The following is a 23,695-nucleotide window of genomic DNA, read 5'->3' as shown; positions in this document are numbered from 1 at the left end:
TATAACAATCTCGCTAGGCTTGTCCATGACATGGCAGACCAGTAGCCAAGACGACTAGCGATTCATGCCATTCCTGTGCGCGGTCCTCTTCCGGAACGGCCATCAATCACGTGTGTATTCTGGTGTCTGCAAGGCCTCAGTAGTACCAAGGACTGTAGACCACAATCACAGCCCAACCATGTCACAGCAGTGTGGGAAGGGTGCTATGGTATTTGTGCCGTTCTACACGCAACCGGCTCTCGTATTGAAAACGGCCATAGGATACCTAGACAGATCGTTGCCGCCCCAGGAACTCGGGCAGCATTGTTCACGAACACCGCACACAGTCAGCTCGCAGACATCGTTTCAGATTCACTGCACAGCCACATGCTTCGCAGCTACCAAAAATCTGCCTCTGAGGCCAGCATAGCAGAAAGAAGTATCAACTGATGGTAAACGAAAGCGCCGAATGTTGTGGCCATCCAACAATATATTCTCACACCCATTGGCGCCCAGCATCCAACCTGCACGTGACTGTCTTACGGTGGTCCATAACCTGGGCGGCATGCGCCAATCAGGCGTGATTATATAAACAACCAGGCACCGGATCGGTACCCAAACTCAAGACCGCCAGTTGACAAGGTTGATGCTCTCCTTTTGCATCTTCGACTGGCATATTTCATGTTTGCCGGTCGAACATCGGTGCTCGTTGTCGCCAACTATCAGCGTCCTGCTATTGTCATTTGGCAGTGACCACGGCGCGTGATGCTGGCATTCCGCCGTCCCAGCCTCCCAACAAGTGATCTCTGTGCACCCTTCTATCTGAACACTGCCCTCAAGCAAAAGTTGCGAGGAGGGGAGGTTCTTAGGCCGGCTGCTGGCCGTGGTTTCACTTACTTTTTGCGGGCTATCTGACGCGCTCCCGTCAATTCTTCGAGGAAGTTTGGGCAATAGCAAACGCTACCCAAGGTCTCTCGGAAACACTGTCCCAGCACATGTGCCTTGTTGAGCTGTGTTCAACTTGGTCTTCTCGCCTTGACCCTGACTGACCCTAGGATTTCGCTTCAAGGCTTTCACAATTCGCATCATGGTAAGCTCGGGGATAGATCTTTGAAAATCATGGGGAGGGAAAAACGAAAAGTCAAGCCTCCTATTGGAGTCAGCGGCCTCAAGGAGAAACGCAGACGAAACCAGAGATTTCTGTTTGACCCTCTAGCACCTGCTCTTCGGGACCTTGCGGCAAAGCCAACGCTGCCGAAATCCAGGCATCACACATACTTCGAGTTTGTTGAGAATACAGACAAGAAAGACAAACCCCTTCAACTCAAGGTACAAATGGGCCAATGCCAGCGTTCAAACCTGTACCTTGCATGAGGCTCACCAATGATAGGAGACCGAAGACAAAATCCCGCCTCCAGGTTTCGAGTTTGTCCCCATCGGTAACCCATGGCTGACAAGAGCGTGCAAAGATCTTTCCCGCGAGAAAGACGCCATGATTTTTGTAGTTTCGGTACGCATTCTGCAAGACCGGAAAAAAGCTAAAAATGGGAGAAAATGTGCCCATGGGCAGAAAACTGACAGTGATCAGCCCGTCACTACCAACAACAGTCTATCTCAACAGGTCAACCGACTAGGTCACCACATCAGACAGACCATCGTTGAAGAAGCCAAGGCCACCATAGCGGACCTGCCGGAATCAGGAGCAGCTACACCGGATGGAAATCCGGAGCCAATTCCTGAGACCCAAGCGGAATATCATGCCCAGGCAGACGCAGCGCTTCGTGACCTGTTCCCTCGCATCCCCAACACTGACCGTCAGATAATCATCGAGCATGCTTTCACACGGGTTAGTATCTCCATCATTCGCCCTCTTCTGTACTCTTTGACGAACCGTAAGTCTTCCCAGCGTTCGAACACAAAAGGAGAATCATCCGTGGGATTCTCCGATAATATTCCCCTGGCTCGACGTGTCCAGTTGGCAGTGCTTGCTCACATTCGCCACACTCACACAAGGTATGATGAATTACTGAAACAAGCCGGATGGCAAGCTGCCCGCAAAGCCGTCGAAACCCTGTGTCTCGACATCCTCGTCAAGTGGCGAGGAGACGAAGAGACGGGCCGTGATCAACTGGATGAAATATTGCGCGAAGTCGTCGTCATCTCGGACTCCGAAGATGACAGCTCAGACGAAGAGACAATGGATGACGCCTCAACTGATGGCGATGGCTCATCCAGTTCTGTCATGATATCTACCACACCACCCGCGGTTCTTCCACGAATGGCAGCCGTAGAACAGCCTGGATCTCCGGGACCAACCGCACTAGCAGAAGGACACTCTGCACATACCGAGGAATTGGCCACTGCCAGATCCATGGACTACGTACGGAAGACGGACCGGAAGAATCAACGTGGCTTTAAGAGGTACCGTGCTTGGCAAGAGGCTATCATGCGCAGCCGCGAAGCAGACGATGATCGCAGTGGGCTCATAGTTGGCGGCGTGGGCGAATATAACCCACGTCACCCACAAATTCCTACCAGACAGCTTGACGCTCATCGAAGCACAACCTACAACGGCGGCCACGTCGAGCGAGCTGCCCATTGCTTCGCAGTAGGCTCCGGCCTTCCACTCATGGACTTCCAGTCGTACACCCGCCCAGTTACTTCTCCGACGTATGCCAACCAGTCCACCGGAATTCAAGCTTCTCGTGACGCTCTGAACTCCTCGGTGTATGAACTCCCGGCGGAAAGCGCCTCGTCAATAAGGATGATGTCCCCTATAACAAGACGTCTGCGAGATATGGCCGTCCCTTCCATTGAACCAGTCTCGTCAGAGACGGTGATGCAGCCGGCGTTTGTAAGGGCCGTGCCGCCGAGGCAACAGGATCGCCTAGACCCTTTGCCTGCTCGGCCACCATCTTTGTTCCACACCGCTCGCAGTATGTCACCTATGGATGGCGGTGTTCGCGACTCCCCAGATCGCGGAGGTCGCCGGGTAATTAGCGGTTACTCAGCCGACAGGAGATTGCAACCTAGCAATTCGGTTCTCGATGCTCCCATTTATGTTCCCCGGGAACGTGTTGACTATCCGCTCATCTCTGACGCCTCCGGTCATGCCAGGCCCGCGTCCCAAGGTTGGATCAGACCATACGAGCATCCCATGCGGGCTGATGCCCCAAGGGGCGATAGAATCATAGTGAATGCATCACGGCCCGGGACACGTACTAATCCAGTCCTTATGGAGGATCGTGGCGGCTTCTTTGAAAGGGTGGCCTTGCCGCCAGAGCCAAGAGCATTGAGGCATCAGAATGAAGACTCCATTGCATTCCTTTCTGAGCCGTACAGGGCGACGGGGTCCTACAGAGTCGTCTCTTCAGAGCGGAGTACTGAAATACCGCAAGACAATCGAGGGAATGCTGACATCGAAGTGATACCTATACCTCGGCCAGGTGCCTTGCCTAACTCGCGTCACTCAGAACGCTTTTACGGCTATCAGGCGCAGTCGTATCAGTCATCCATGCCAGAGCAATCAGATAGTCAAGATGTAGAATCCGGAGACGGCCCCGGACATGGTGTGGCTGGCAGACATTGGCCTGCCCCAGAGGTGTAAGTACCCTCACGTTCTCGCACGCCTCGCAGAGACAGACAAGCATCAGCGGGCTCTCACACTATAACAGGAGACGATATCCTCAGGTGGATGGCCCTTCACAGATTCGCCAGCCGTCATATCGCGCGCAGCACGGTAAACGTCTGGCAGCAGATGACCACTACAATAATGCTTCACGGGGACGTCGGCGTGTACGACAGTCTGACGATGTCATTGTATTGGAATGACAAATATTAGATGGAGGATCCCGCGCATGATTGACCGCATTTATGTCTTTTCAATTAGAATCGACTCCAAAGCATAGCGACGGTGTTGGCATAGAACGAATTCATGACGGGAAGGGGCACGAGTGACGACATCACAGGCTGTTTGCTACGAGCTTTGTCATGAGACGATTGTGCGATGGAGATACCCAGCATGAGAAGAAGGCAAGCGGGCGTTGGGACACCAGGAAGGGGTCCCGGGGAGAAGGAGGAGGGAAAATGCACAGAACAATTGTTTTCATTCTATGAGTGGGTTTTCATGGCTTGGTTTTGACGATGGCGAGGAATCCACGTTCATTGCTTCATTGAGTCTTGTTCATACGTTTGATCAGTTTGATAAAGGGTTACCAACCAATTCATTACATGTCGTCTTGTTATAGGGGTAAATCAGCTGTGCCGCCGCATAGGAAATGAATGCAATTTTGTTGGGGGAGATGATGAGAAGTCATGTATATTGCTCGATCCTCGTGTTGGATAAATCGCCCGGGAAAACACAGCAATACCGGCCAACATACTCCATGTCATGAACGGGGGTATCCCATCTGCGATCTCGTCATCGAAGGAATGGCTCCGTCAAACTGAACTTTCAATCAACCTCGGCTCCGCCTTTTAATTCCGCCCCCTCCTACTTTTTCCAATGCCTTGCGCCGGAGCACCCCGTCTCTTTTCAATGCCTAACCCTCTTCGCCCCGCTGAGATACTCCCCTTGCCACTTCGTCCGCCTTGCGCACCACGTCCACCTCTCATGGCCCCTCTACCGCGGAACCTGTTCCCCCTATCGGCCCGGCCGGGGCTAATCTTGTTTTTCATCATGGCGGCGTCGTCCTCATCCATCTCGTCCATGTCATCGTCGTCTTTGGAGCGGCGATTTGAGAACTTGAGCTTGCCGCCTCTGCCTCGTTTCGCTGCGTCTTTGCCCTTGAGAGCGGCGACATAGGCGCCCACTCCCGAGGTTCCGGGCTTGTCAATGTCCATGCCATCTTCGGCGGCAGCTTCGTGGTCGCTGTCCGCGCCGAGGATGAGCTTGCCGTCAGGGTCGAATCTGGGCTTGGATTTGGTGGGGTGCCGATTCTTGAGAGGTTTGGTGGAAGAGATGTTGGCGAGTGCTTTCTTGTCCAGCAGATCGAGCGGCTCATCGTCATCTTCAATAATGTACGTCTTGCCGCCCTTTCGGGGCCTTTTCTGTCGGGGCGCTGCACCGCCATCATCTGAGGGGGCAGAAACGTCGGAGTCGCTACTGTACAGGGCTTGGTCGTACTCGTTCTCATATTGACGCTTCCCGGACTGCTCGTCGTTGGAAGCATCACTGGCATCATCACCTCGACCGGCACGAGCAGCGTCCTTCTTCTTCTTGCTGTGTTCCTTTGCCTTGCGGATGTTGACGATGAGCTTGCGATCGGCCTCTGGGCAATTCTTGTGAACGAGGTCATAGCCAAAACGGCGTACCATGCGTTCAAGAATGTGCTTGACCTTGGCTTTAAAGTGACCCTTGTGTTCGCGGCTCCAGACGATGAGGTTGGGGACGAGCGTAGCTAGGCGTGGGGTCATCAGCTCCACGGGGAGGCTGATGACGCAGACTTTGACGAAGCCGAGACAGCTCTTCACGATTTCGCGATTATTGGAGGTGAGAAAGAGATCCATGGTTTGGACAAGATCGGAGAGCGTCTGCTCCGCCAGGGAGGAGCGGAATTCGTAGAGGAGACGGCTGATGGCAGTGATTGAGGCGGAAATCATGTGAGGCGTACTACCAGCGAGACCGGCGCTGACCATGGTGAGGTACTCCTCAATATTGGCAGTTCCGGCCGGTGCGCCGTTGGGCATGTGAGGAACTTTGCTGTTGTCGATTTTGGCGCCGTTGGCAGCAATCATGCGGTGGCCTATTTGCACAAGTAGGTCGTAGGCAGTCTCTCGAGCACGCTCGTTGTTTTCCTTGCAGCAGATGACAACTTCGCTGAGTATCGAGGGAATGAAGTGGAGAGACTCGTCAGAGACAAACGGGAGAAGAGCGGAAATGGCTGCCAGTCGCTCGCGTCGAGCTGGAGCAGACACCTTTTCGGAGCTGGACAGAATGAGCTGCTGCAACTCAGTGTTTCGCGCCTGAAGAGCAGTTTTGCCGAGGTCAGAAGTTGCCAGGCGAGGGATAAGTTTGTACGCCTTCTTCTGTAGCTGTGGTTCATGCTCTCTGTAGACAATCACGGCGGCAATCTCAAACAATGCAGCGAAGCTGTCTCGGGGGAGGTATGTTGACATGGTGATGACGAGATCCATCAGAGTCTGGGCGGTGGATGGCATGTGGTCCTTGGACTTGGGACCCTTGTCCTTCTCCTCGGGTTGCCGTGTGTTTTCAAGCTCTGCTGCCAGCATCTTGCTCACTCGGTCAAAAGTGTCTACGACCTCTTGGCGAGGCGTGATGCTGAGAAAAGCGTTGACGGTTTGTAAGATCGGACCTCTGCTTTGAGGGAGCGTTTGTGTGTACACGTTAAATAGGACGGCAAGCATGTTGCCGGAAAACTGTCCGAGGTATGTGAGATTCTTCCGGGCGGTCTCGCGTGAGACTCTGCTTTGGAGCATGAAGTCCTCCTCCGTGTCTCCTATGCTCTCTATAGCCTGGTTTGACTCGATCAAGGTCTTCAGAGCTCTACAGATATCCAATCGTAGCTCAACTTGCTTGTACAAGAGGTTGGCGAGCATTTCGGCAAAACGCTGGTCAAAGGCTTCAGTAACATCTATGGCAAGATCGCAATACCCGGGTAGCGTCGCCCAGATTTGTTGCACCAATGTCTCATAAATTTTGATTTCCATAGTCTTGTCGGCTGAGCCGTGGTCCAAAACTTTCTGGAACATGATCTCGCTCAGTGGAACCATCTCAGTCTTGAAGTGGTCCAACTCAGTATTGCTAACGTAGTCTCGCAATATGGGGAGCATCCATGCCCTTCCGCCCTGTCCCTTGACTGGTTTGATAATGTTGAGGGGAAGAGCAGTGAGAACTGCTTCGGGTCCCATGGCCCGCACGGCCTGTCCGATAAGTTCATCGGCTTCTTTTTTGTTTCGGAACGAGGAATTTTCGCGAATTTCGCCGATAATCTTGGTGATGTTCATCATTCTCGGATAGGACTGCCATCGGAAAGAGGTGAACATGGAGCCAAGCACGTCGAAAGTCTGCAACCAGGCAGCCTGGTACTGCACGGTAAGCAGAGCCTCGGCAGTTTTTGTTATCTTATCCAAGATCTTTTCCTCGTATATGGATGGTCCAAGTACAGCTTGCTGAGGAATGCAGTTGGCCATGAACGACACCAAACACTCTGAGGCTGAGATCCGAATGTTTTCAGAATGTGATTCGAGGAATTGTGCGACCATGGCAAACAACTCGGGCAACTTTTCAAAAGTCTCGTCTGGCTCGACCTGAGCAGAAACATCAAATCCTCGTGACAGAATAGCCAGCCAAGGCGGAACAAGCTGTGTGTCGTTGGCAGCAGGGCGCAGTTCTGAAATAATCTCCATGAGCCGTGGCAGCTTAGATGAAGAAGCCTCGGCACTCATACTCTCGAATATCAACTCGAATATTTCGAAACCAGCCATGGTCATGTATTCATTACCCGTCTTGGCGATGCCCAGCAGCAACTCACACAAAGATTCAATCTTTGTGCTGGGCCAACCGCCACTCGCCGTCGCCACAGTCTTGACCAATTGGAGCGCATGGATCAGGGCTGGGTCGTGAACAGTATTAGATGATTTCTTGCCCTTGCGGGCGTCGGCAGCCTTGCCAGCCAGGTCCTCCAGGTTCTTCAGCGCCGTTTGCGCGCACATATCGGCGGCCGGATGATCGAGTGAGGGACTAGGAGGGGGATTCTTCAGGACCTTTTTGAGAGCGTCCTGTGCTCGCTTTCGTATCTTGGGCCGGTTGTCCAGAGAAAGATTGAGCAAGCCGGCGACAGCGCGGCGAGGTCCAATCTGGGACACAGTAAGCTCCCAAGACGGGGCATCCTGGGCGAGAAGCAGCGATTCCAAGCAGCCGATTGACGTCCTGAGCAGGATAGCTTCGGCATCTTGCATTGATAGCACGGGTGCGAGCAGGGTGAGTATCTGAGTGAACTTGGATCGCAGTAAAGGCTGCGGGGCGTAGGGCGTCACAACGTCCAACAAGTAAACCACGGGCGTGGCCAATTCGATGTTTACATTTCCGTTGCTGATTGCCTGCTGCATCAAGGCTAGGAGAGCCGCAAAATAAGCGGTCGGGATGGCGGCGGCATTTTGTTCTTTGAGGGTTGACTCGACGGCTCGGAGGACGACCACGTTCTGGAGGCGTAGAAGCCAGGCTTGTCAGTCACTGTGATCTGGGATTACGGGCCTGCGATTTCGTTCGATTGCGCCTTACCCTCTGCTGCCCTTGCAGACCAGGTGACTTGATCTTATCGAGCTTCTCGGCCAAAGTCGGTGTCGACATGTTGTCGTTGACACTTGGGCAGGAAAACATGTAGATGGGGTCGTTATTTGAAAGTCGGGACAGGAAAAAAAAAGATGCTTATCGATAACAAGCGGAGGGGCTAGATAACGTTACCAGATTCGTGGAGGTGGGGCTCTGCAACTTCTTGGGCACGACCTGCGTACTCGTCCAATTCCTATGAGAAGAGAAGAGAGTGTGTCGCATCCGACCATTGTTTTCCATGAATCGACAGTGGTTCACAAGCTTGAGGGGGCGAAGCTTGAATTGCATGATAACACCGCCGTACAGTCTGCGGCCGCGAATACATTCGACTCTTTCCACTCAATCACTCACTATCAGGGCCATCTTCTTCATGGCCAACTAGCTTCGCATGTTGTCCCCCATTCATCTGCCCCTGCATATCTATAATCTGCCTAGGCAGGTATGCTTTTTGCTTTGTCTGCCCTCTTTTCGACCGTTGACTCTGTCGAGGCGTCTCCATTCTGGCAGATGACACTAACAAGAATCCCATCCCGGTGAGTCACCAAAACTTGTATAAATTTGTGATCCACGCATATCTGGGCATTGCAGGCTGCTGCCCGAGAACTATACAAATTGCACGACCTCCGAGCTCGAGCCCTCACCACAAGGCGACCTTCTTTAGCCTCGGACAGCGGACAGACTCTAAACGTCGAATTCAGAGTCGAGTACGTATCAGCATCACCACCAGATCGCCGCATTTCGTTGTCCATACTAATTTTGCCGCCGTTGAGTTTGCCGTCAAGTAAGGCGCCAATGTCAGCTGTGAGCGTGAGACTGTCCATGTTGCAGGCGTCTGAGCCGCCCTGGTTGTAGCCTCCAATCTGAAGCCTGTTTGGGCCAACGACACGCTTGACAGCGCTGTCCGCGACTGTGATGATGATGATGACGATGATGACGATGTCAATGATGTCGACGCAGTTGCGGACGCTGAACTCTCTACTGCTCCACGCCGCGAAGAATTCCGCTCGCCCTATTGAGGCGCAAAGTACTGGGTCGCCTCTGTCTGTAGAAAAAGACAGAGTGTTCACATGTAGTGCTGAGCGTCGAATTCGTCGCATAGTTGCAGTGTATGAGCATCATGCTTCTGCTCCGAACACCCCCCTTCACAAAGTAGGCCACGACGACTTTACCAGAACAGCGGCATATCGTATGACTTGCGTGTCGCAGTATCGTTGATCCCCAGTGAGCGACAAGATTTCAATAAATGGACATCTTGATCAATTCACGGCCGTCGGGGTTGCCCGAAACGGCCCCGGACTTATCACGGTACAATTTTAACGCATCGATCGCGAGACGCTCAAGACAGTTGGGTGCCGAATGGGTACGGAGTACTGAGCCTGCATTCCATGGCTGATGGGGTCATGGCCTGATGACGCGGTAGCCCGACGTGATCTGCTCCCTCGGTCCTGACCAAGTCGAACAATGTGCGAGCAGCAAACGTGGACGTGGAAGAATATCCCTCTGAGTGCGCGAAGGTACGGAGTGACTCCCTGGTGGGTCCAAGGTGGCTGACTGGATGACGGATTTGGCATTTGCTCGCAACGTCGGCTTGCTCGCATCAACTCCAAGCGCTTGATGCCCCTCCAGCGCCGACATCGCGACATCTAGCACCTCCCGATTTCAGCAGCGACCTCTCCGCCGCCCGCGACGCCATGGCCTTCCTCATCCTCGTCATTGGAGACCTGCACATTCCAAACCGCGCCCTCGACATCCCAGCCAAGGTACACCTCCCATTCTCTCCTCTCCAGCAAGCTCCCCTCGGCCTCCAGCTGCGCGCCCCAAGCCGCAAATCAGCACGTTGCTAACCTGCGCCAGTTCAAAAAGCTCCTGGCCCCCGGCAAGATCGGCCAGACTCTCTGCCTCGGAAACCTCACCGACAAACACACGTACGAGTACCTCCGCTCCATAACGCCGGACCTCAAAATCGTCAAGGGCCGCAACGACGTCGAGGCCACCTCCCTCCCGCTCACACAGGTCGTCACCCACGGAAGCATCAGGATCGGCTTCCTCGAGGGCTTCACCCTCGTCTCCACCGAGCCCGACCTGCTGCTGGCAGAAGCAAACCGGCTCGACGTCGACGTGCTGTGCTGGGGCGGCACCCACAAGTTCGACGCCTTCGAGTACATGGACAAGTTCTTCGTGAACCCGGGCAGCGCAACCGGCGCGTTTTTAAATTCCTGGGGCGGCGTGGGCGAGGATCCCATCCCGAGCTTCTGCCTGATGGACGTAAGTTGTTTTGACTCTGTCGCCGTGTGCACGCGCGTCGGTCGGATGCCTGCGTCGACGGGGGAGCGCGTATGCCTGTCCGAAATTTGCCGCTGACGTTGGTAAAAAATATTACAGGTCCAAGGTATTTCGCTGACGCTGTACGTCTACCAACTCCGCAAAGACGAAAAGGGCAATGAAAACGTCGCCGTGGAGAAAGTTACATATACGAAACCGGTCGAACCGGCCGGCAATTCATCATCATGAACAAACAAACCCCTTTGCGAAACCGTCTCCCCCTCCCCCTTCAACCCCCCTCGCATAAACTTGATGTTTTCCACCCGCACACTAGCATATTATACTTGGAGCGGTCACTAGGCTCAACAGGTACCCGCGCAATCACAGCAGGCGTGATGATGAATCTGGGTATCCAAGAATTTCTCCATACGGGAGATGCTCTATTCCAATTCGACGGGCCGCAAAAGGGGGCCAAGGGAATAATAGCCACATTGTGGAAATACAAGAAAGAGCCCACAACCTTGATCGCTTGGTATCTTGAGCATCCAAACCAAAATTAATACCATCAATCTTTCGCCCAAAACAATGCATCCAATTGCACGCCATGAGTTGTCTCCCCGTAAACAATGCCTCAACACCAGTCGTCATGAGTCGTAAACGTCGCTTCGATTTTCAAAAGAGAAAAGGAAAAAAGCCCCAACGCCCAAAGATGAGAGTCGTAATTTATACCATCATGCTTCGCCGGCGAGACGCACTTCGCTCCCTGGCAGAACTATTCTCCTCACTATCAACAGCTGCCGATCGTCGTCGCGTATTTGTTCCCCGGTGTCGTGTGGCCCTGGTCGTCTCCACAGGTGCGTTGCTATCGATCTGTGGTGACGAGCTAGTAAACTCATAAACATCAACCTCGCCACTCTCGTTTTCATCTGCTTCAGGGTCGAGGTCCGCGGCAAAATCGGGCGCTCTTGAGGCCGGCCGGCGGCGTTCCGTAATGACCGCCATGGATGCGCCTTGGGCCAAGCTCTTCTTCGCTAGAGGACTCGCTGGAATGCTTCCCGGCTCCGGCGCGGCAACCTCGCCGGCAGCAGGTATGACATCAGATTCCCGCTTGATTTTGGCACCTTCGGCCGTTGATGATTCGCAATGACTCGCTCTTCGGGCATATTTGCCCTCTCCCGCCACTGCATCAAAGAGCTCCTTGGTTGGCCGCCTCATCTTGTCTCGAAGATTTGGTTCAGCGTAGCTGATGGTTGTCCTATTCCTTCTGCTCGCCCGCGAAGTCTCGCCATTCAAAGAGATATCAGCAGGTGGCGGAGTATCACCTCTTGCGGCATCCCCATCTGGTGCCGGTTCCGGCGAATTCGGTGACAACAAGACTGGTTCCGAGACCGTCGTGGCCAGGTCAGCCATCACCGGCTTCGCGGCTGCTAGGACAATTTTCGCAGCTGGGACAGATGCCGGTCTGGCGGCAGCGTCCATCTTGGCCTTGGATTTTGTTGTTTGCTTGACTGGCTTTGGCTTTGCCAACACTGCTTTTGCTGTGGCAACCTCGTCTACTGCAGTCGGTTTGGGGTTCTTTCGAGGTGTGCCAACATCGTCGTTGGTACTCTTCGAAGCAAGGGGTCTACGACCATTGCCGGCGGCCACATTCTTCTCTCGGGCCTCCTTCCTCATGTGCGCTAGTTCCTTCAATGTCCTGCCTCCAGCTTTCTCTCGGATGGATACCTTGTCTGCCATACCTCGCGGTACAGTATTCTCATTGGTCAATTGACGGGGTGCCGTGCTTTCTATCTCATCCTGTGCGAACTTCCTTTTTGATCCAGTCTTGACCGAGGCGGCAATATGTTCGGGTGCCGGTGTGCCGGGCTGTGGTACGGCATTTTGTCGACGATGGCCGGGTTCTGTTCTCTTCTTCTCCGGCGACGATGCCGACACAGGGGTTGATTTTCTGGCTCGGGGAGATGGAAGTAAAATCGGGGGCTCTATTGGCTTCCTCGGACTTGACACGTCCTTTGCTGCCAATGTAGATCGTGGTGGAGAGTCGACTTTGACAGGCTCTTGTTCAATATATTGTTCTTCGGCGGGAGCCTCTAGCTCAGCGGACTCGGCTTCACATCTCAGAGCTCGAATTTGCTCCGGGCTACGAAGCTCCAGATTAGTCTTTATGCCCACCTGCTGATTCGCAACCGTGACTTACTTCAGGGATCGCCGCGAAGATGACCTGTTCTCAGAAATGTGGCCCAGCTCTTCAATATCCCTTGCAACATCGCGCAGCCTCCGTTGAGACGGGCTAGGCCTACCGGCGATGAAGCTCATCCGTTGCTTGATAGATTTGCGAATCCGAGGAGAATGTCTCTTCATAGGGGGCTCCAAGCCCAAGCCCGACAGAAGCGTCGCCCATTCCGTCAGTTGCGATTCCAGCTTGGCCTTGATAGCCAAGGCATGGTCTGCGATTCGCCTCGCCTCATTGTCTTCGACTTGCTTCTCAAGTTCGAGGATGCGACCTCGCAGCTCCAAGTTCTCCGACAGCATGAGAGCGCATTCACTTTCCAACTCTCTGATCCGCAAAGCGCGTACGTTATTTGATTTCGCGAGATCCCTATTCTGCCGTAACATCTTCCTGCGAACTATTGCAGACCTTGTCAGCATCAAAATGAGCAACAGGACAGAGGGCGGTGCGGGCAGTGGCATTGTACGCACGCGTTTCGAGGCTGTCCGAAGACGTTGGTGCTTCGTTGAGCCTCGCCATGGCTCATAATGCGCGATGATCTGTGTATGTGGCGAGAGTTGAGCCGATGGCTTTGGACCGATCCGTAATTGACGATGCCGAAGAGCGATGGAAGCTGACGGTGGTTGCAAGGCGAGCTGCGGTGTTAGTCGGTCTATCGTGACAGCTCAGCTCATAGAATTTCTAGTGTTGTCATCCGTATTTACATTTTGGGCATATATTCCGGCAACAAATCAATGCCGGGCCCACAGCTGGTTGCTGGGTTACCGGCGGTGGCCCACGTGATTGGGCGACGCCCCGCAACCCCTTTTGGGTAAGACAGTTTGACAGCCAAGATTGAAAACGCGACAATCCCACGATGCCTGAATGGCGTGATGGCATTAGGTACAGCCAACATATAGGCACTTCGGAAGCGCGCGCGTCATGTCGTATCCCACGAGGTCTCTTTCGTCGCAAATGCGAGCTCCCAGTAGCTCCGCATCGTCTTCGTCCCAGTCGCCCGCTTTGCTTGCCCGGATCGAAGAAAAGAAGGCCGAACTACAGAGCTTGAGAGAGCTTCGAGACCTCAGCGCCGCAGTGTCCAATCAAATGGAGGCCCTCGAGCAGAAACTGACGACTCTGTCCGATGGGACTGAGGGTATGGCTCGCCGCCGTGATCGAAAGGTCAAATAGAGAGGGCTGGCTGGCTAACCCTGGTGCAGCGATTGCAGCGGTCATGGGCAATTGGCATAATGTGCTACGAGCCATCAACATGGCGTCCAGTATGTTCCGAGACGAAACCGAATCATCTACTACTGCTAACGAAGCCTCCCTCTTCTTTGCAGCAAAACTCGCAAAACCGTCTAGTGATGCGTCCATGGAAGACGCACCTGCATCAAACGAATCGCTTCCCCAGACTCTAGTACGAATACCAACCGAGCATGCGCCAACATTACAGGCTCAGGCCGATGCCATTGAAGCGGCGACGGTGGAAGACTCGACTGCGAGCACGTGAGAGGCGACGGTCCAAACGAAAGACTTGTTGTGCATGCAGACAAGGTGCTCTTGCCATGTTGAGTGAGACTACCTTGGATCCTCAATGCGGACGGGCAGTTGCCTGGATTTTTGGAATTGGGAAAAATAGAGTCATCACAAGAGTCCAGCTTGATGCCGACGAAACCGCCAGTATGCACTCTTCGCAACGATTATCCGGCACGTCGGCAAGCACTGGATAACAAGACTGGAACAGGCCGCGGGAGCGGGGCCGATGCCAAAGACAACGCAATCAAACGCGTCGAGTGGCGTTTGTGCTGGTGTGGCGCGAAGCGTGGTGTGAGAAATGAAGGAGACGAGGATACCAACCTGCCAACCGACCCGTGGGCGCTCCATGCTTGGGGAGTCGTTGCGCTCAATCACCTGCCGTCAGCGAATTGTAAAGACGGAGCGTACGGAGCATCCAAGCACCAGTTGACACATCAAGTTCGTGTAGTGCGCATAAGTCATGACAGAGGGAAAGAAAGAAGGACTGACTGCGTAGCGATGGAGTGTGTCACAGCATCACAATCACAGCACACGGCTGCGAATGCTCCACTGTCTCAACGTAAACAAACCATTACAACTCTCCTCCAGCTCGTTCTACTGCTTCCGATAGCTAGCATTTGCCCTTTCAAACTCACCATTGCTATGCCCTCACAGCCTAGCAGACATAAGCCAACATTAAACACGCATCCTCATCAGTTGATACTGTACCGAGTGCCTGAAGACCCCGGTTGGGCCCCGGCCATCCCCTGATCCCCTGCTTCTTCCGGGCTGTCCGCGAGATTGCTCATTGGGCTGCCCCTGGCGGACTACGTGGAACCTCGGCGAGTAACATTCCAGGGTCATCTCGAGGCTTCTGTGGCCTGCTTTCAGGAATATGGCGCGAATCGTGGCTCACGATTCATCGACGTCTCACCATGATGCCCAAAGCTTCGACATTTTTGACGACAAGTCCTTGACCCCTGTCAAACACGTCCATGTCGATGCCAACATTGACGTGCTTAAGGAGCTGTCACATGGACAAAGTCAGAGCCGGCTAACACCGCCAACCGGTGAATCTGTTGTCGGATCACCGCTGGCAAAGAGTCCTCGAAGAGACGCCACCACTTCGCCAGAGAACAGCACGGCCAAGGCTCAGAGTAACAGGCGAACAATTCGTGCCCGACGCCCACAAATTGATTCAGATACATTTGAGCCTCTTGTTGCCGTGCCAGAAGAAACCAGCAGCCTCATAGAGATTGAGCAAGATATCGTTGCTGCTTCAGCAGCCACAAAAGACGATGAGGTGAAAGGTGAGTTGGAGCTCACATTGCGCTCACTACAGAGTAGACAATTCCAATTCCTCTGTCAACATTCATGCTCTGACCTAGGCGACCAGGTTCTCATAAGAAATTGGATCAAGGCCACTCACCTGGTGTCCTCGGCCCAAAATCTGCTCTTGAAAGACAGGTCGAGAAACATCTCGCAGGTCAGTTCGAGTGGATCATGACGTATCCTGCAGACGCAAAATCTCCAACAGCTGGTGGCTCTCAAGACTCGCAAGACGGGCACAATTCAGGAAGCGAGTCCAAGGGAAGCATCTATGGCTGCAATTTGCTGCCTGTTAGGCGACGTCGCACCTCTCAAACGGGGGCTGACATCACAACTGACATTTATACCCTCTTAGCAACACCACTTAACAAAGATTCATACACTACCGGCCAGATGATGGACGGCACGAGAACCACAGACGGCCCCATCTCGTTGGCAATGTCGTAGGTGCCGCCGCCACCGTGTCCAGGCACGCCGCTCAAAGCCCACGAAGTAGCGGCCATGGTCGAGCAGACGATTTCACCGTCTCTCACGGTTGTGAGCGAAGTCAGCCCGGGCCTGGCGGATGATTTGTCACGAGCCGGCTCCCTTTCGACCACTCGGATAGAGGATTCCCTTGAAGAGTTGGACAGGCTAGAAGAGCAGCTCGAGGCAATTCAAGGTCTGACCCAACCCCACGGGTCTGCAACCGCCAACAAGAAGGTTTCCGAGTCTAATCCTGCAACCCCCTCTGGTGCAACACCATCGGCCCCAGCGGCATCCAGGGGACCCTCAGTTGCCGGGTGCTCCGCGACAGTCCGTGTCAGGCCCTCCCAGAAAGAGAGGCCCTCGTTGAGGAAATCTGCATCGTTGACGCTCCGTGACAAGAGCCAGGCGCAGCATGGATCGTCGGGGAGCCAGAGGACTGAACCTACTGGTTCCCGTGGCCAATCTGGCATCAATCACATCAGAACCCCATGTACAGCGAAGCATCCTATAAAGTCTGCCAAGCCACCTACTGTGCCCAAATTCGAGTTGCCGGGCGAGGCTGTAGCGCGTCGCTTGAAGGAACAGCGTGAAGCTCGTCAGGCTCAGCAGCAAGCAGAGGCCCAGAGAAGCCAGTCGGCCACGGCAAAACCAAGAGTCACAAACAAGCCTTTGCCCAAGCCGACATTTGAGCTGCCAGGGGAAGCCATCTCTCGCCGCAAGCGGGAGGAGCGGGAGGCCAAACTGAGGGCGGAGGAAGAAGAGCAGCGAAAACGACGAGAGTTTAAGGCTCGGCCCGTACGACACAGCATTGGACCACCTGCGCTACCTCGCGAAACACTGACGAGCCGGGCTCGCCAGAGTAGATCATCTCCCGAAGCAAATGGCGAGAATGACAGCCAGGTTGCTCAGCGAAAGCGCATGTCGGTTGGTGTGGTCCGCTCTGTCCCGGTGCCCTCTCAGGCTGGCAATTCCTTGCAGGCACGGGGACGGAAGTCGACCACGGTCTCTGCTGCTGAAGAGAGCCGAGCGACTTCGACGTCAACGGGCACCGCAAGTAGCCAGCGGACTTTGGTATCACTGGAGGAACTCCACGTGCAGAGGCAACGGGGCAAGGACATTTTTACACGAGACAACTGCTACACGCAAGACAGGGAAAGGAGCAAGCGGGAGAGAGAGATTGCGGCCAAGACGGCACGAGAACAGGCTGCTGAACGTTCTAGAATTGCGAGTCGGGAGTGGGCCGAGAAGAAGCGTCTGAAGGAGTTGGCGGCCAAGCGGGCAAAGGCGATGCAGGATGGAGGGGAGAGCGCGAAGGCGTGAAAGCATCGGGCCTTCAGTATTGCCGCATTGTTGTATGATGTTGAGGTCGTGCTTCCTCACATGAGTTGTGGTGGCGTTTTCTGTTCCAAACTAGTCACCCGGACATGGGCGTTGTCATTGTTATTTTGGCATGTATATATAGGATTTGGATTATCAGCCAGGGCATCACAAGCCGGCAAGCCGAAGGCGTAGTTTTAGGCAATTGTGTACCCAGACACTTGTGTGTAACGGGCATGTTCGCCGCCTTCCGAGGCCAGAGTCCACAAATGGCTGCATATCCATCAGAGGCTATTCCCGAGTTGAGACGCCAAGCAGGACGACGACGATGATATTGCCGGTTTCAACGACTCGCGAACGACCCATCTCCAAGCCAGATCAGCGCTGGGGCCCAAGTCTGGCGATGGCCACGCGGCTGGGGGGGGGAAGGGTCATGTTCCCGTCCATCCCATCAGTCAAGGGGACGTGCTCTCCGCCTCCGTCACCACGGAGCCTCTGCTCCTGCTCCCACGAGATGGGGGTTCGTGCGTGCCCCTGGCTGGGCCCTGACCTTGACCTTGACCTTGACCTGCGCCCTGCGCCCGGGAGCGAGCGGCTGTACCCGGGCGAGAAATGCGCCCCGCGGCCCATGCCCATGTCCCGGGGGGGAGATTCCAAGGACGGGGTGAATGGTGGCGAGACGACCAGACGGCCGATACAGACACAGCTTGGCCAACAAGACGGTGCCCGATCCCGTCCGAGAGACGGGGGGGGCGTCAAGCCGGACTTGAGTCTGGCCTTGGACTCTTCGGACAAGCCGGGCGCAACAGGCAACACGCAACACGCAACACGCAAAACACACGGCGGCAGCCTCAAACGGCACCTCCAAACCAAGTCTACTGTATCAATATCAATCGATGCAACTGCCACTAGTCCATATGTACACCGACACGTCGCGCGGCGTCGCTGTCCGTCTGCGACCCCGTCCCGCTCTGGATGACAAAAACAAGACAAGACTCTCTCTATACACGACCAATTCCATCCCCATTACAGGCCAATCGAGTGTGTCCACCGCATTAGGTGTCGCTTTTCATCCTTCATCCTTCTCTTCCCTACCCTTTTCGCTGTTCAAGGTGACGGTACCTGATACGCCTTCCCCGCGGAAGAACAAGGTCAAGATAGAATATGTGAGTCGCTGCTTCGACAAACGTGCGATGTACATGCCCACACGTCCTCACTGTGTACTGAGGCGTGCGTAAGAGAAAAAGTTGAAATGCGCGAAACTGGAGAACTGTCGAATATTCCGCTTTGACGGCCCTCGTGTTTGTGGCGTGCCATGATGCGCCACCACGTGCTTTTGGAGTTGAAGAATGGAACGATGGCGTCACTGACCTTGTCTCGATCAAGTGTGAGCCGGCAGAAAACTGATGAATGCCCATAAACTGTCAGCACCGAATATTCAAAAGCCTAGAATCGCCTCCTTCCGCTCAGCTGCGGCCTTCTATTATATAATCCCGGTCTCGTGGAGGAACAAGAGTGCCGAAGAGAATGCTAGGTTTGGGTATCTTCAAGGAAAGCTGGCCATGTTTGATACACCCACTCATTGTGGGGAAAGGGTCCGATACCACGTGAAACGCCTCAAAAGTTTTGGGCAATGCCGGCGCTCTGCTGAGGGAAGTGGGATGGGTTCTCGATGCGCGTGTTGCGTCGTGCCGGGTTATCCTTGATGACAGCTTGGCCGCCGAGTTCCTGGGCCCTCTGGTCCGCATAAGGGTTCTGGCCATACTGGTCGTAATAACCGTTGCCACTGGCATAGATTCCGACATCTGAGCCCTCGGATCGACCTGTTGTGCTATACGAGGACGAAGCGTTTGATGGGCCACGGCGAACATCACCAAGTCGATTGTTTGCGGCCGAAGGACCCATGGCACCCAGGATTTCGCCCTCTGGAGATGAGGAACCATCCATGGTAGGATCAGTCTTCGTTTCCGAGTGGTTTCCACGGCCGTGTCCGCCGCCGTCAGAGAAGGCGCCCGCCGTCATGCCGCCGGACATTGTGGTCGAAGTCTTGCGGCCCATGGAACCTGCTGCGGTAGTTGAGCCCCAGCCACGGTATCCCGAGCCGCCTTCATCCCTCATCTCGTAGGCATCCGTACCCAGTCCGACAGCTGGAATTGTAGGGTCGGCATTGGGATTGTAGGAGTAGTCCTCGACCTCCTTTCGACGTTCTTCCTCAGATTCCTGGCGAGCCCGTCTCTTTCGCCACCAGAACAGGCCCACGAGAGCCAACAGCGCAATTGCGGCAATAGGAACAACTACTCCAACCGCAACCTTGGCTCCTTGGCTGAGACCAGCGCCGTTTCCATCGCCGGCCGGGTCGATGGGCGTGGCGGTTGAAGTGCTTGATACACTTGCAGAAGTCGTCGTTGATCGTCCAGTCGTCGGGGTTGTTGTGGAAACAACAACCTCAGTGGTTGTCACCGACGGAGTAACGGTAAGAGTTGTCGAGCTGGAGGTCGTAGGCTCGGAAGTAGATGTTGTCGGTGCCGGCGGGGGGGTGCTGGGCGTTGGAGGTGTTGAAGTGGGCGTAGGAGCTGGTGTTGAAGTAGCTGGCGGGGGGGTACTGGAAGGCGATGGCGAGGAAGTTGCAGGCGGCGGCGGTGGCGGCGTGGAGGTTGATGATGTCGTCGCGGGCGGCGGCGGCGGCGGCGGCGGCGTTGAGGGCGACGGCGACGGCGACGATGTCGAAGGGGGTGGAGGTTGAGGCGAACTTGTCGGAGGGGGGGAAGGAGGCGAAGAACTTGGTGATTGCCCTGGCGAAGTCTCTTGGCTACCCGTCTGAGCACCTGAGCCACGGGAAGAGTCAGACATGTTGGAGGCGCGAAGATTCAATTCGTGAATCTGCCTGGTATCGGGAGCGTTAGCACGATGATGACGCATTGATTGCCAGCGTTGCAGCGTTCGAGCCATGTCCGCCCGAGAGAGAAGCAAGCTGAACAATGGCCCGACAGGCAAACGCGAGTGTGCATTGTGCGAATGCAGAGGGCGAAGAAGGCTACAGTTCCCTTCTCTGGAAAACAGAGACGTGCGAACAAGTATCCCGGCCAAAGTTGGCGTGGTAGTGCAGACATACCTGTCAAACTACAGTCCGACTCCGAGGCAAGATACGCCGTGGGTGACGGCACACCAAGGGCTGACGGGGGCAATCGAGGAACGAACCAAACCGACGACGGCGAAAGAAGGCTCGCAACTAGCGAGCGCGGTTGGTCCGAAATGCAGACGGCGGTCGCCAATGCAGTCTCTTGTCGAAAGGCGTCAGCGTGTGATGTGGTGAGGAAGAGTTGAAGAAGTAGCAGAACAAGAGTGGATCAGGAAAATGTGTGGTCGTGGCTGAAGCAGAACAATGGGAGGCGTGGGCGGCCAGGGGGGGGCTCGAGACGCCACTTGAGACACGAATGGAGCGGCGAAGCGCGGGCTTGGGCAAGTTTTGGAGCGTTGGCTGAGTTACCTTTGCCTCGGTGGGCTGGCTGGTCCAGCGTTGGTTGGTTGGATGGATGGATGGATGGATGGAGGACCAGCGGAGAAGAACATGAATGGGCGACGGGTGCCTGTTCGACCGTTCGACCCTGGCGTTGCGTCAGAGTCGTTGTAGATTGTGGTTAATACTATTTGTACTACCGTACGGAGTCCTCCGTGTCCAGGTTGCCCTGTGTGCAGAAGCGTGAGAGCGAACCAGGGTTCCAGAGGTGTGGGTTTCAGTTACTTGCAGTGGACTGTGGTGTCGTGTGGTACTCCGTACAGTACGTGGTGCTCCGTAACAATAATAATAACACTTGGTACTGCTCCGTACTTGCTCCGTACGATGGCCGCAATTTGCCCGCCCACAACCTGTCCCTCGTCGATCTTTTCTTCGTGGATGTCGAGACCCGAGACGTCCCACCCCCGGGCTAGCCAGACACTGACCACCAGTGAGCGAAAATGAAGAAGCTGCAGGTTCATGACTAGGCCTCGTGCCGCCGGGTTGCCGCCGAGTTGCCGCCAAGTAGATGAAGATGAGGATGATGAAGACGAAGACGCCGCAGCGATTAGGGCCATGACCCAAGTCGTGGTGTTTGCATATTACGAGAAAAAAAGGGCCCAAGTGCGCGAGACCGGAAAGAGCTCCTTGCTGGTCCCTGCCACGGCCTCCCTGCTTAGGTCCTGGTACGTTACTCTGTCCTTCTCCAAGGCGTTCCGAGGTCGAGGGCGCACCCCAATCATTTCGTCTTCATTACTACGGAGTATCCGTACGCTCGAACAGTTGAGGGCCTGAAGGTTCAGCCAAGAGCGACATGGCAAGGGGGTTCAAAGCCGAGTAGAGACGATTTTTTCAGAGAGCATACAGGGCGACAAAAGTAGCTAGTTTTCTGATCTTGTCAAGAGAAGTCGCCGCCAACTGGTTCCGGCCCCCTGTTATTGAACCTAGGTTTATCGTCAACAATTGCTGCTAGCAATAGGGAGAGGTTGCCGTCAACATGGAGGTCCCTGGCTCCTTGTCAGGCCACCCATGGCTCACTCACAGGGCTCGACTGTGGTCGGCCTACTGAAGAAGATTGCCGCCCCCCAATGGGCTGATGTTGGGCATGAAACAAGCCAGCACAGTGCAACATTGCGTTGTGCCACATTGCCAACCCGGTATATGCGATCGGACAATGCCACCACACCATGACCAGCAATGGAAGATGGACTTGACTGGCTGTCCCGGGCACTGCCCCAGTGCCGCCGGCCCTTGACGTATGAGCATGACTATGAGTATGACGAGTATAAGTAGGTGCAAGACGGCGCATTCTTCACTGCCATCCCGAATCCTCATCAGAGCGTCAGACGCCACCTTCGATGACCCGTGGCCGCCGCGTGTCTCGTCATCCGCCACTTCTCGCGCCTCAAAGCGCGTGACTGTGCCCGTGGCCTCGACCGACGCACTGAATTGCGTAATCACGGCCTCTCGACCATCAATCATCTCACCAGCTAAGTAGCACCGGCACTTTGCGCGAGTCGGCGACTTACTTAGTAGGGTCCGTTGACTGATTCGGGGACTCGTCCACAGTCGAACAGTCGAGTGACTAGGGAAATTAACCTAGCGGAGCGCCCAAGTGCCAAGGCAGTAATGGTAATACGTACTACGGACTACTAATAATAATATCAATGCGCGAAAGTCGTGCTGATGAAGGCCGCCGCCGGCCCCCGTTGGGTGGGTGGTCACTGGTCCATCTGATGGACGGCTGGTGGACGGCCCCCGCCCCCCTTGGCGTCTCTGTCACCAAAAAAGAAGATGGGGCTTGGGCCTTTCACCGCCGTGACGAAAATATAAAAAATATATAAAAATAAAATTAAATGGAGTCGGCCAAACTCAAAAGTCGCGTCGCGGCTAATCGTGAAGGCGCCCGACACTTACAGGCCGCATTCCAGCTACTAGTAATGGATCCTTCCCGAACCGCATCCGCACAGCCCGTGTTGTTTCTGGCCGCAGCGTCAGGTTTCAATCGGACTTTTAACGTCGGCCGTCATCCTCCCTGACCAGGTATCTGTCGAGTAAACAAATAGAAGCCCCTCGTGACTTGTCACGGCAAAACGAAGCCCGTACAGCACGAACGATTCCACGAGCTATGATTGTTAGTCTCATATAACGTAGAAAGGAGGTGCCTGCAAAGTTTGATCCTTGGTGCAAGCAATTGCGACCCTTTCAGTCACGCTTTATGACGCTCAATTGTATATCGACCTGAGCTCATGCCAACTTCTGCTTTGTCGTATCTGAATATACTCAGTCCTGCCACCTTTGTTCACACGATTGTCTCACGCCAGGACATATTGAGTTGAACAGCAACCTATACCTAGCCGTTCATCACGAGGGTGACCCCAACTACGCGTCATTGCCACATCAACATTCTCGCAGTGGGAAAGAAAATTACATGGTATTAGATGCATTACTGTACAGAACCTCTTGTCTAGTTGGCCCATATATGTACAATTCTCTGCCCAACGTCGACTGATTAACAAACCATTGTTCGTCATAAGACCCTTCATTTGTGCCGCGGTCATGTCCTAGCCCTTCTGCCAGACCCTGAGGCAGTGTGGGAGAAAAGACTACAAGAGAACAGCCGTGAGATCGACGGGTCCCATCATTACCCCAGGTACTCCGAGAGCATAGAAAGGAAAAATTCGCGATACTGATGCCCATGCCGTTGTTCGCCAGTCAGTCCTGATCACCAAAATAGCTCTATGCCAAAATGAAACAGCGATACATCATAGGCTACGCGCGCGTATATCTTAGTGGCCCGCCGACACAACCGAGCCAGTTGTCT

The 23,695-nt window shown here is 54.6% G+C and overlaps 9 protein-coding genes across 9 annotated transcripts; 5 read left to right on the top strand and 4 right to left on the bottom strand.

The window, feature by feature from the left end:
* Positions 1 to 1,098: 1,098 nt before the first annotated feature.
* MAM_04080 (uncharacterized protein) lies at positions 1,099 to 3,810 on the top strand (the record flags this gene model as incomplete). Its single annotated transcript, XM_040822879.1, has 4 exons — positions 1,099 to 1,308; positions 1,370 to 1,489; positions 1,568 to 3,582; positions 3,654 to 3,810. 4 exons carry the CDS (start codon positions 1,099 to 1,101, stop codon positions 3,808 to 3,810), a joined length of 2,502 nt encoding a protein of 833 aa, XP_040679385.1.
* A 645-nt stretch (positions 3,811 to 4,455) lies between these two features.
* On the bottom strand, positions 4,456 to 8,290 carry MAM_04079 (ribosomal RNA-processing protein 12; the record flags this gene model as incomplete). The annotated part of the gene is made up of 2 exons (XM_040822878.1): positions 4,456 to 8,142; positions 8,222 to 8,290. The coding sequence occupies 2 exons, from the start codon at positions 8,288 to 8,290 to the stop codon at positions 4,456 to 4,458; spliced, it is 3,756 nt and encodes a 1,251-aa protein (XP_040679384.1).
* Positions 8,291 to 8,909: 619 nt separating this feature from the next.
* On the bottom strand, positions 8,910 to 9,369 carry MAM_04078 (uncharacterized protein; the record flags this gene model as incomplete). The annotated part of the gene is made up of 2 exons (XM_040822877.1): positions 8,910 to 8,953; positions 9,024 to 9,369. The coding sequence occupies 2 exons, from the start codon at positions 9,367 to 9,369 to the stop codon at positions 8,910 to 8,912; spliced, it is 390 nt and encodes a 129-aa protein (XP_040679383.1).
* Positions 9,370 to 9,963: 594 nt separating this feature from the next.
* On the top strand, positions 9,964 to 10,783 carry MAM_04077 (retrograde transporter; the record flags this gene model as incomplete). The annotated part of the gene is made up of 3 exons (XM_040822876.1): positions 9,964 to 10,032; positions 10,127 to 10,537; positions 10,655 to 10,783. 3 exons carry the CDS (start codon positions 9,964 to 9,966, stop codon positions 10,781 to 10,783), a joined length of 609 nt encoding a protein of 202 aa, XP_040679382.1.
* Positions 10,784 to 11,257: 474 nt separating this feature from the next.
* On the bottom strand, positions 11,258 to 13,290 carry MAM_04076 (shugoshin; the record flags this gene model as incomplete). Its single annotated transcript, XM_040822875.1, has 3 exons — positions 11,258 to 12,674; positions 12,732 to 13,091; positions 13,235 to 13,290. 3 exons carry the CDS (start codon positions 13,288 to 13,290, stop codon positions 11,258 to 11,260), a joined length of 1,833 nt encoding a protein of 610 aa, XP_040679381.1.
* Positions 13,291 to 13,718: 428 nt separating this feature from the next.
* On the top strand, positions 13,719 to 14,256 carry MAM_04075 (DASH complex, subunit Dad2; the record flags this gene model as incomplete). The annotated part of the gene is made up of 2 exons (XM_040822874.1): positions 13,719 to 13,899; positions 13,964 to 14,256. 2 exons carry the CDS (start codon positions 13,719 to 13,721, stop codon positions 14,254 to 14,256), a joined length of 474 nt encoding a protein of 157 aa, XP_040679380.1.
* A 900-nt stretch (positions 14,257 to 15,156) lies between these two features.
* MAM_04074 (uncharacterized protein) lies at positions 15,157 to 16,037 on the top strand (the record flags this gene model as incomplete). The annotated part of the gene is made up of 2 exons (XM_040822873.1): positions 15,157 to 15,571; positions 15,658 to 16,037. The coding sequence occupies 2 exons, from the start codon at positions 15,157 to 15,159 to the stop codon at positions 16,035 to 16,037; spliced, it is 795 nt and encodes a 264-aa protein (XP_040679379.1).
* A 54-nt stretch (positions 16,038 to 16,091) lies between these two features.
* MAM_04073 (uncharacterized protein) lies at positions 16,092 to 17,378 on the top strand (the record flags this gene model as incomplete). Its single annotated transcript, XM_040822872.1, has 1 exon — positions 16,092 to 17,378. One exon carries the CDS (start codon positions 16,092 to 16,094, stop codon positions 17,376 to 17,378), a length of 1,287 nt encoding a protein of 428 aa, XP_040679378.1.
* Positions 17,379 to 18,992: 1,614 nt separating this feature from the next.
* MAM_04072 (uncharacterized protein) lies at positions 18,993 to 20,225 on the bottom strand (the record flags this gene model as incomplete). Its single annotated transcript, XM_040822871.1, has 1 exon — positions 18,993 to 20,225. One exon carries the CDS (start codon positions 20,223 to 20,225, stop codon positions 18,993 to 18,995), a length of 1,233 nt encoding a protein of 410 aa, XP_040679377.1.
* Between the last annotated feature and the right edge of the window lie 3,470 nt (positions 20,226 to 23,695).

The sequence above is a fragment of the Metarhizium album genome, assembly GCF_000804445.1.
Source record: "Metarhizium album ARSEF 1941 chromosome Unknown scaffold_8, whole genome shotgun sequence".
Taxonomy (NCBI): Eukaryota; Fungi; Ascomycota; class Sordariomycetes; order Hypocreales; family Clavicipitaceae; genus Metarhizium; species Metarhizium album.
The sequence above is the reverse complement of the archived record's forward strand: the minus strand, read 5'-3'. Positions and strand labels throughout refer to the sequence as shown.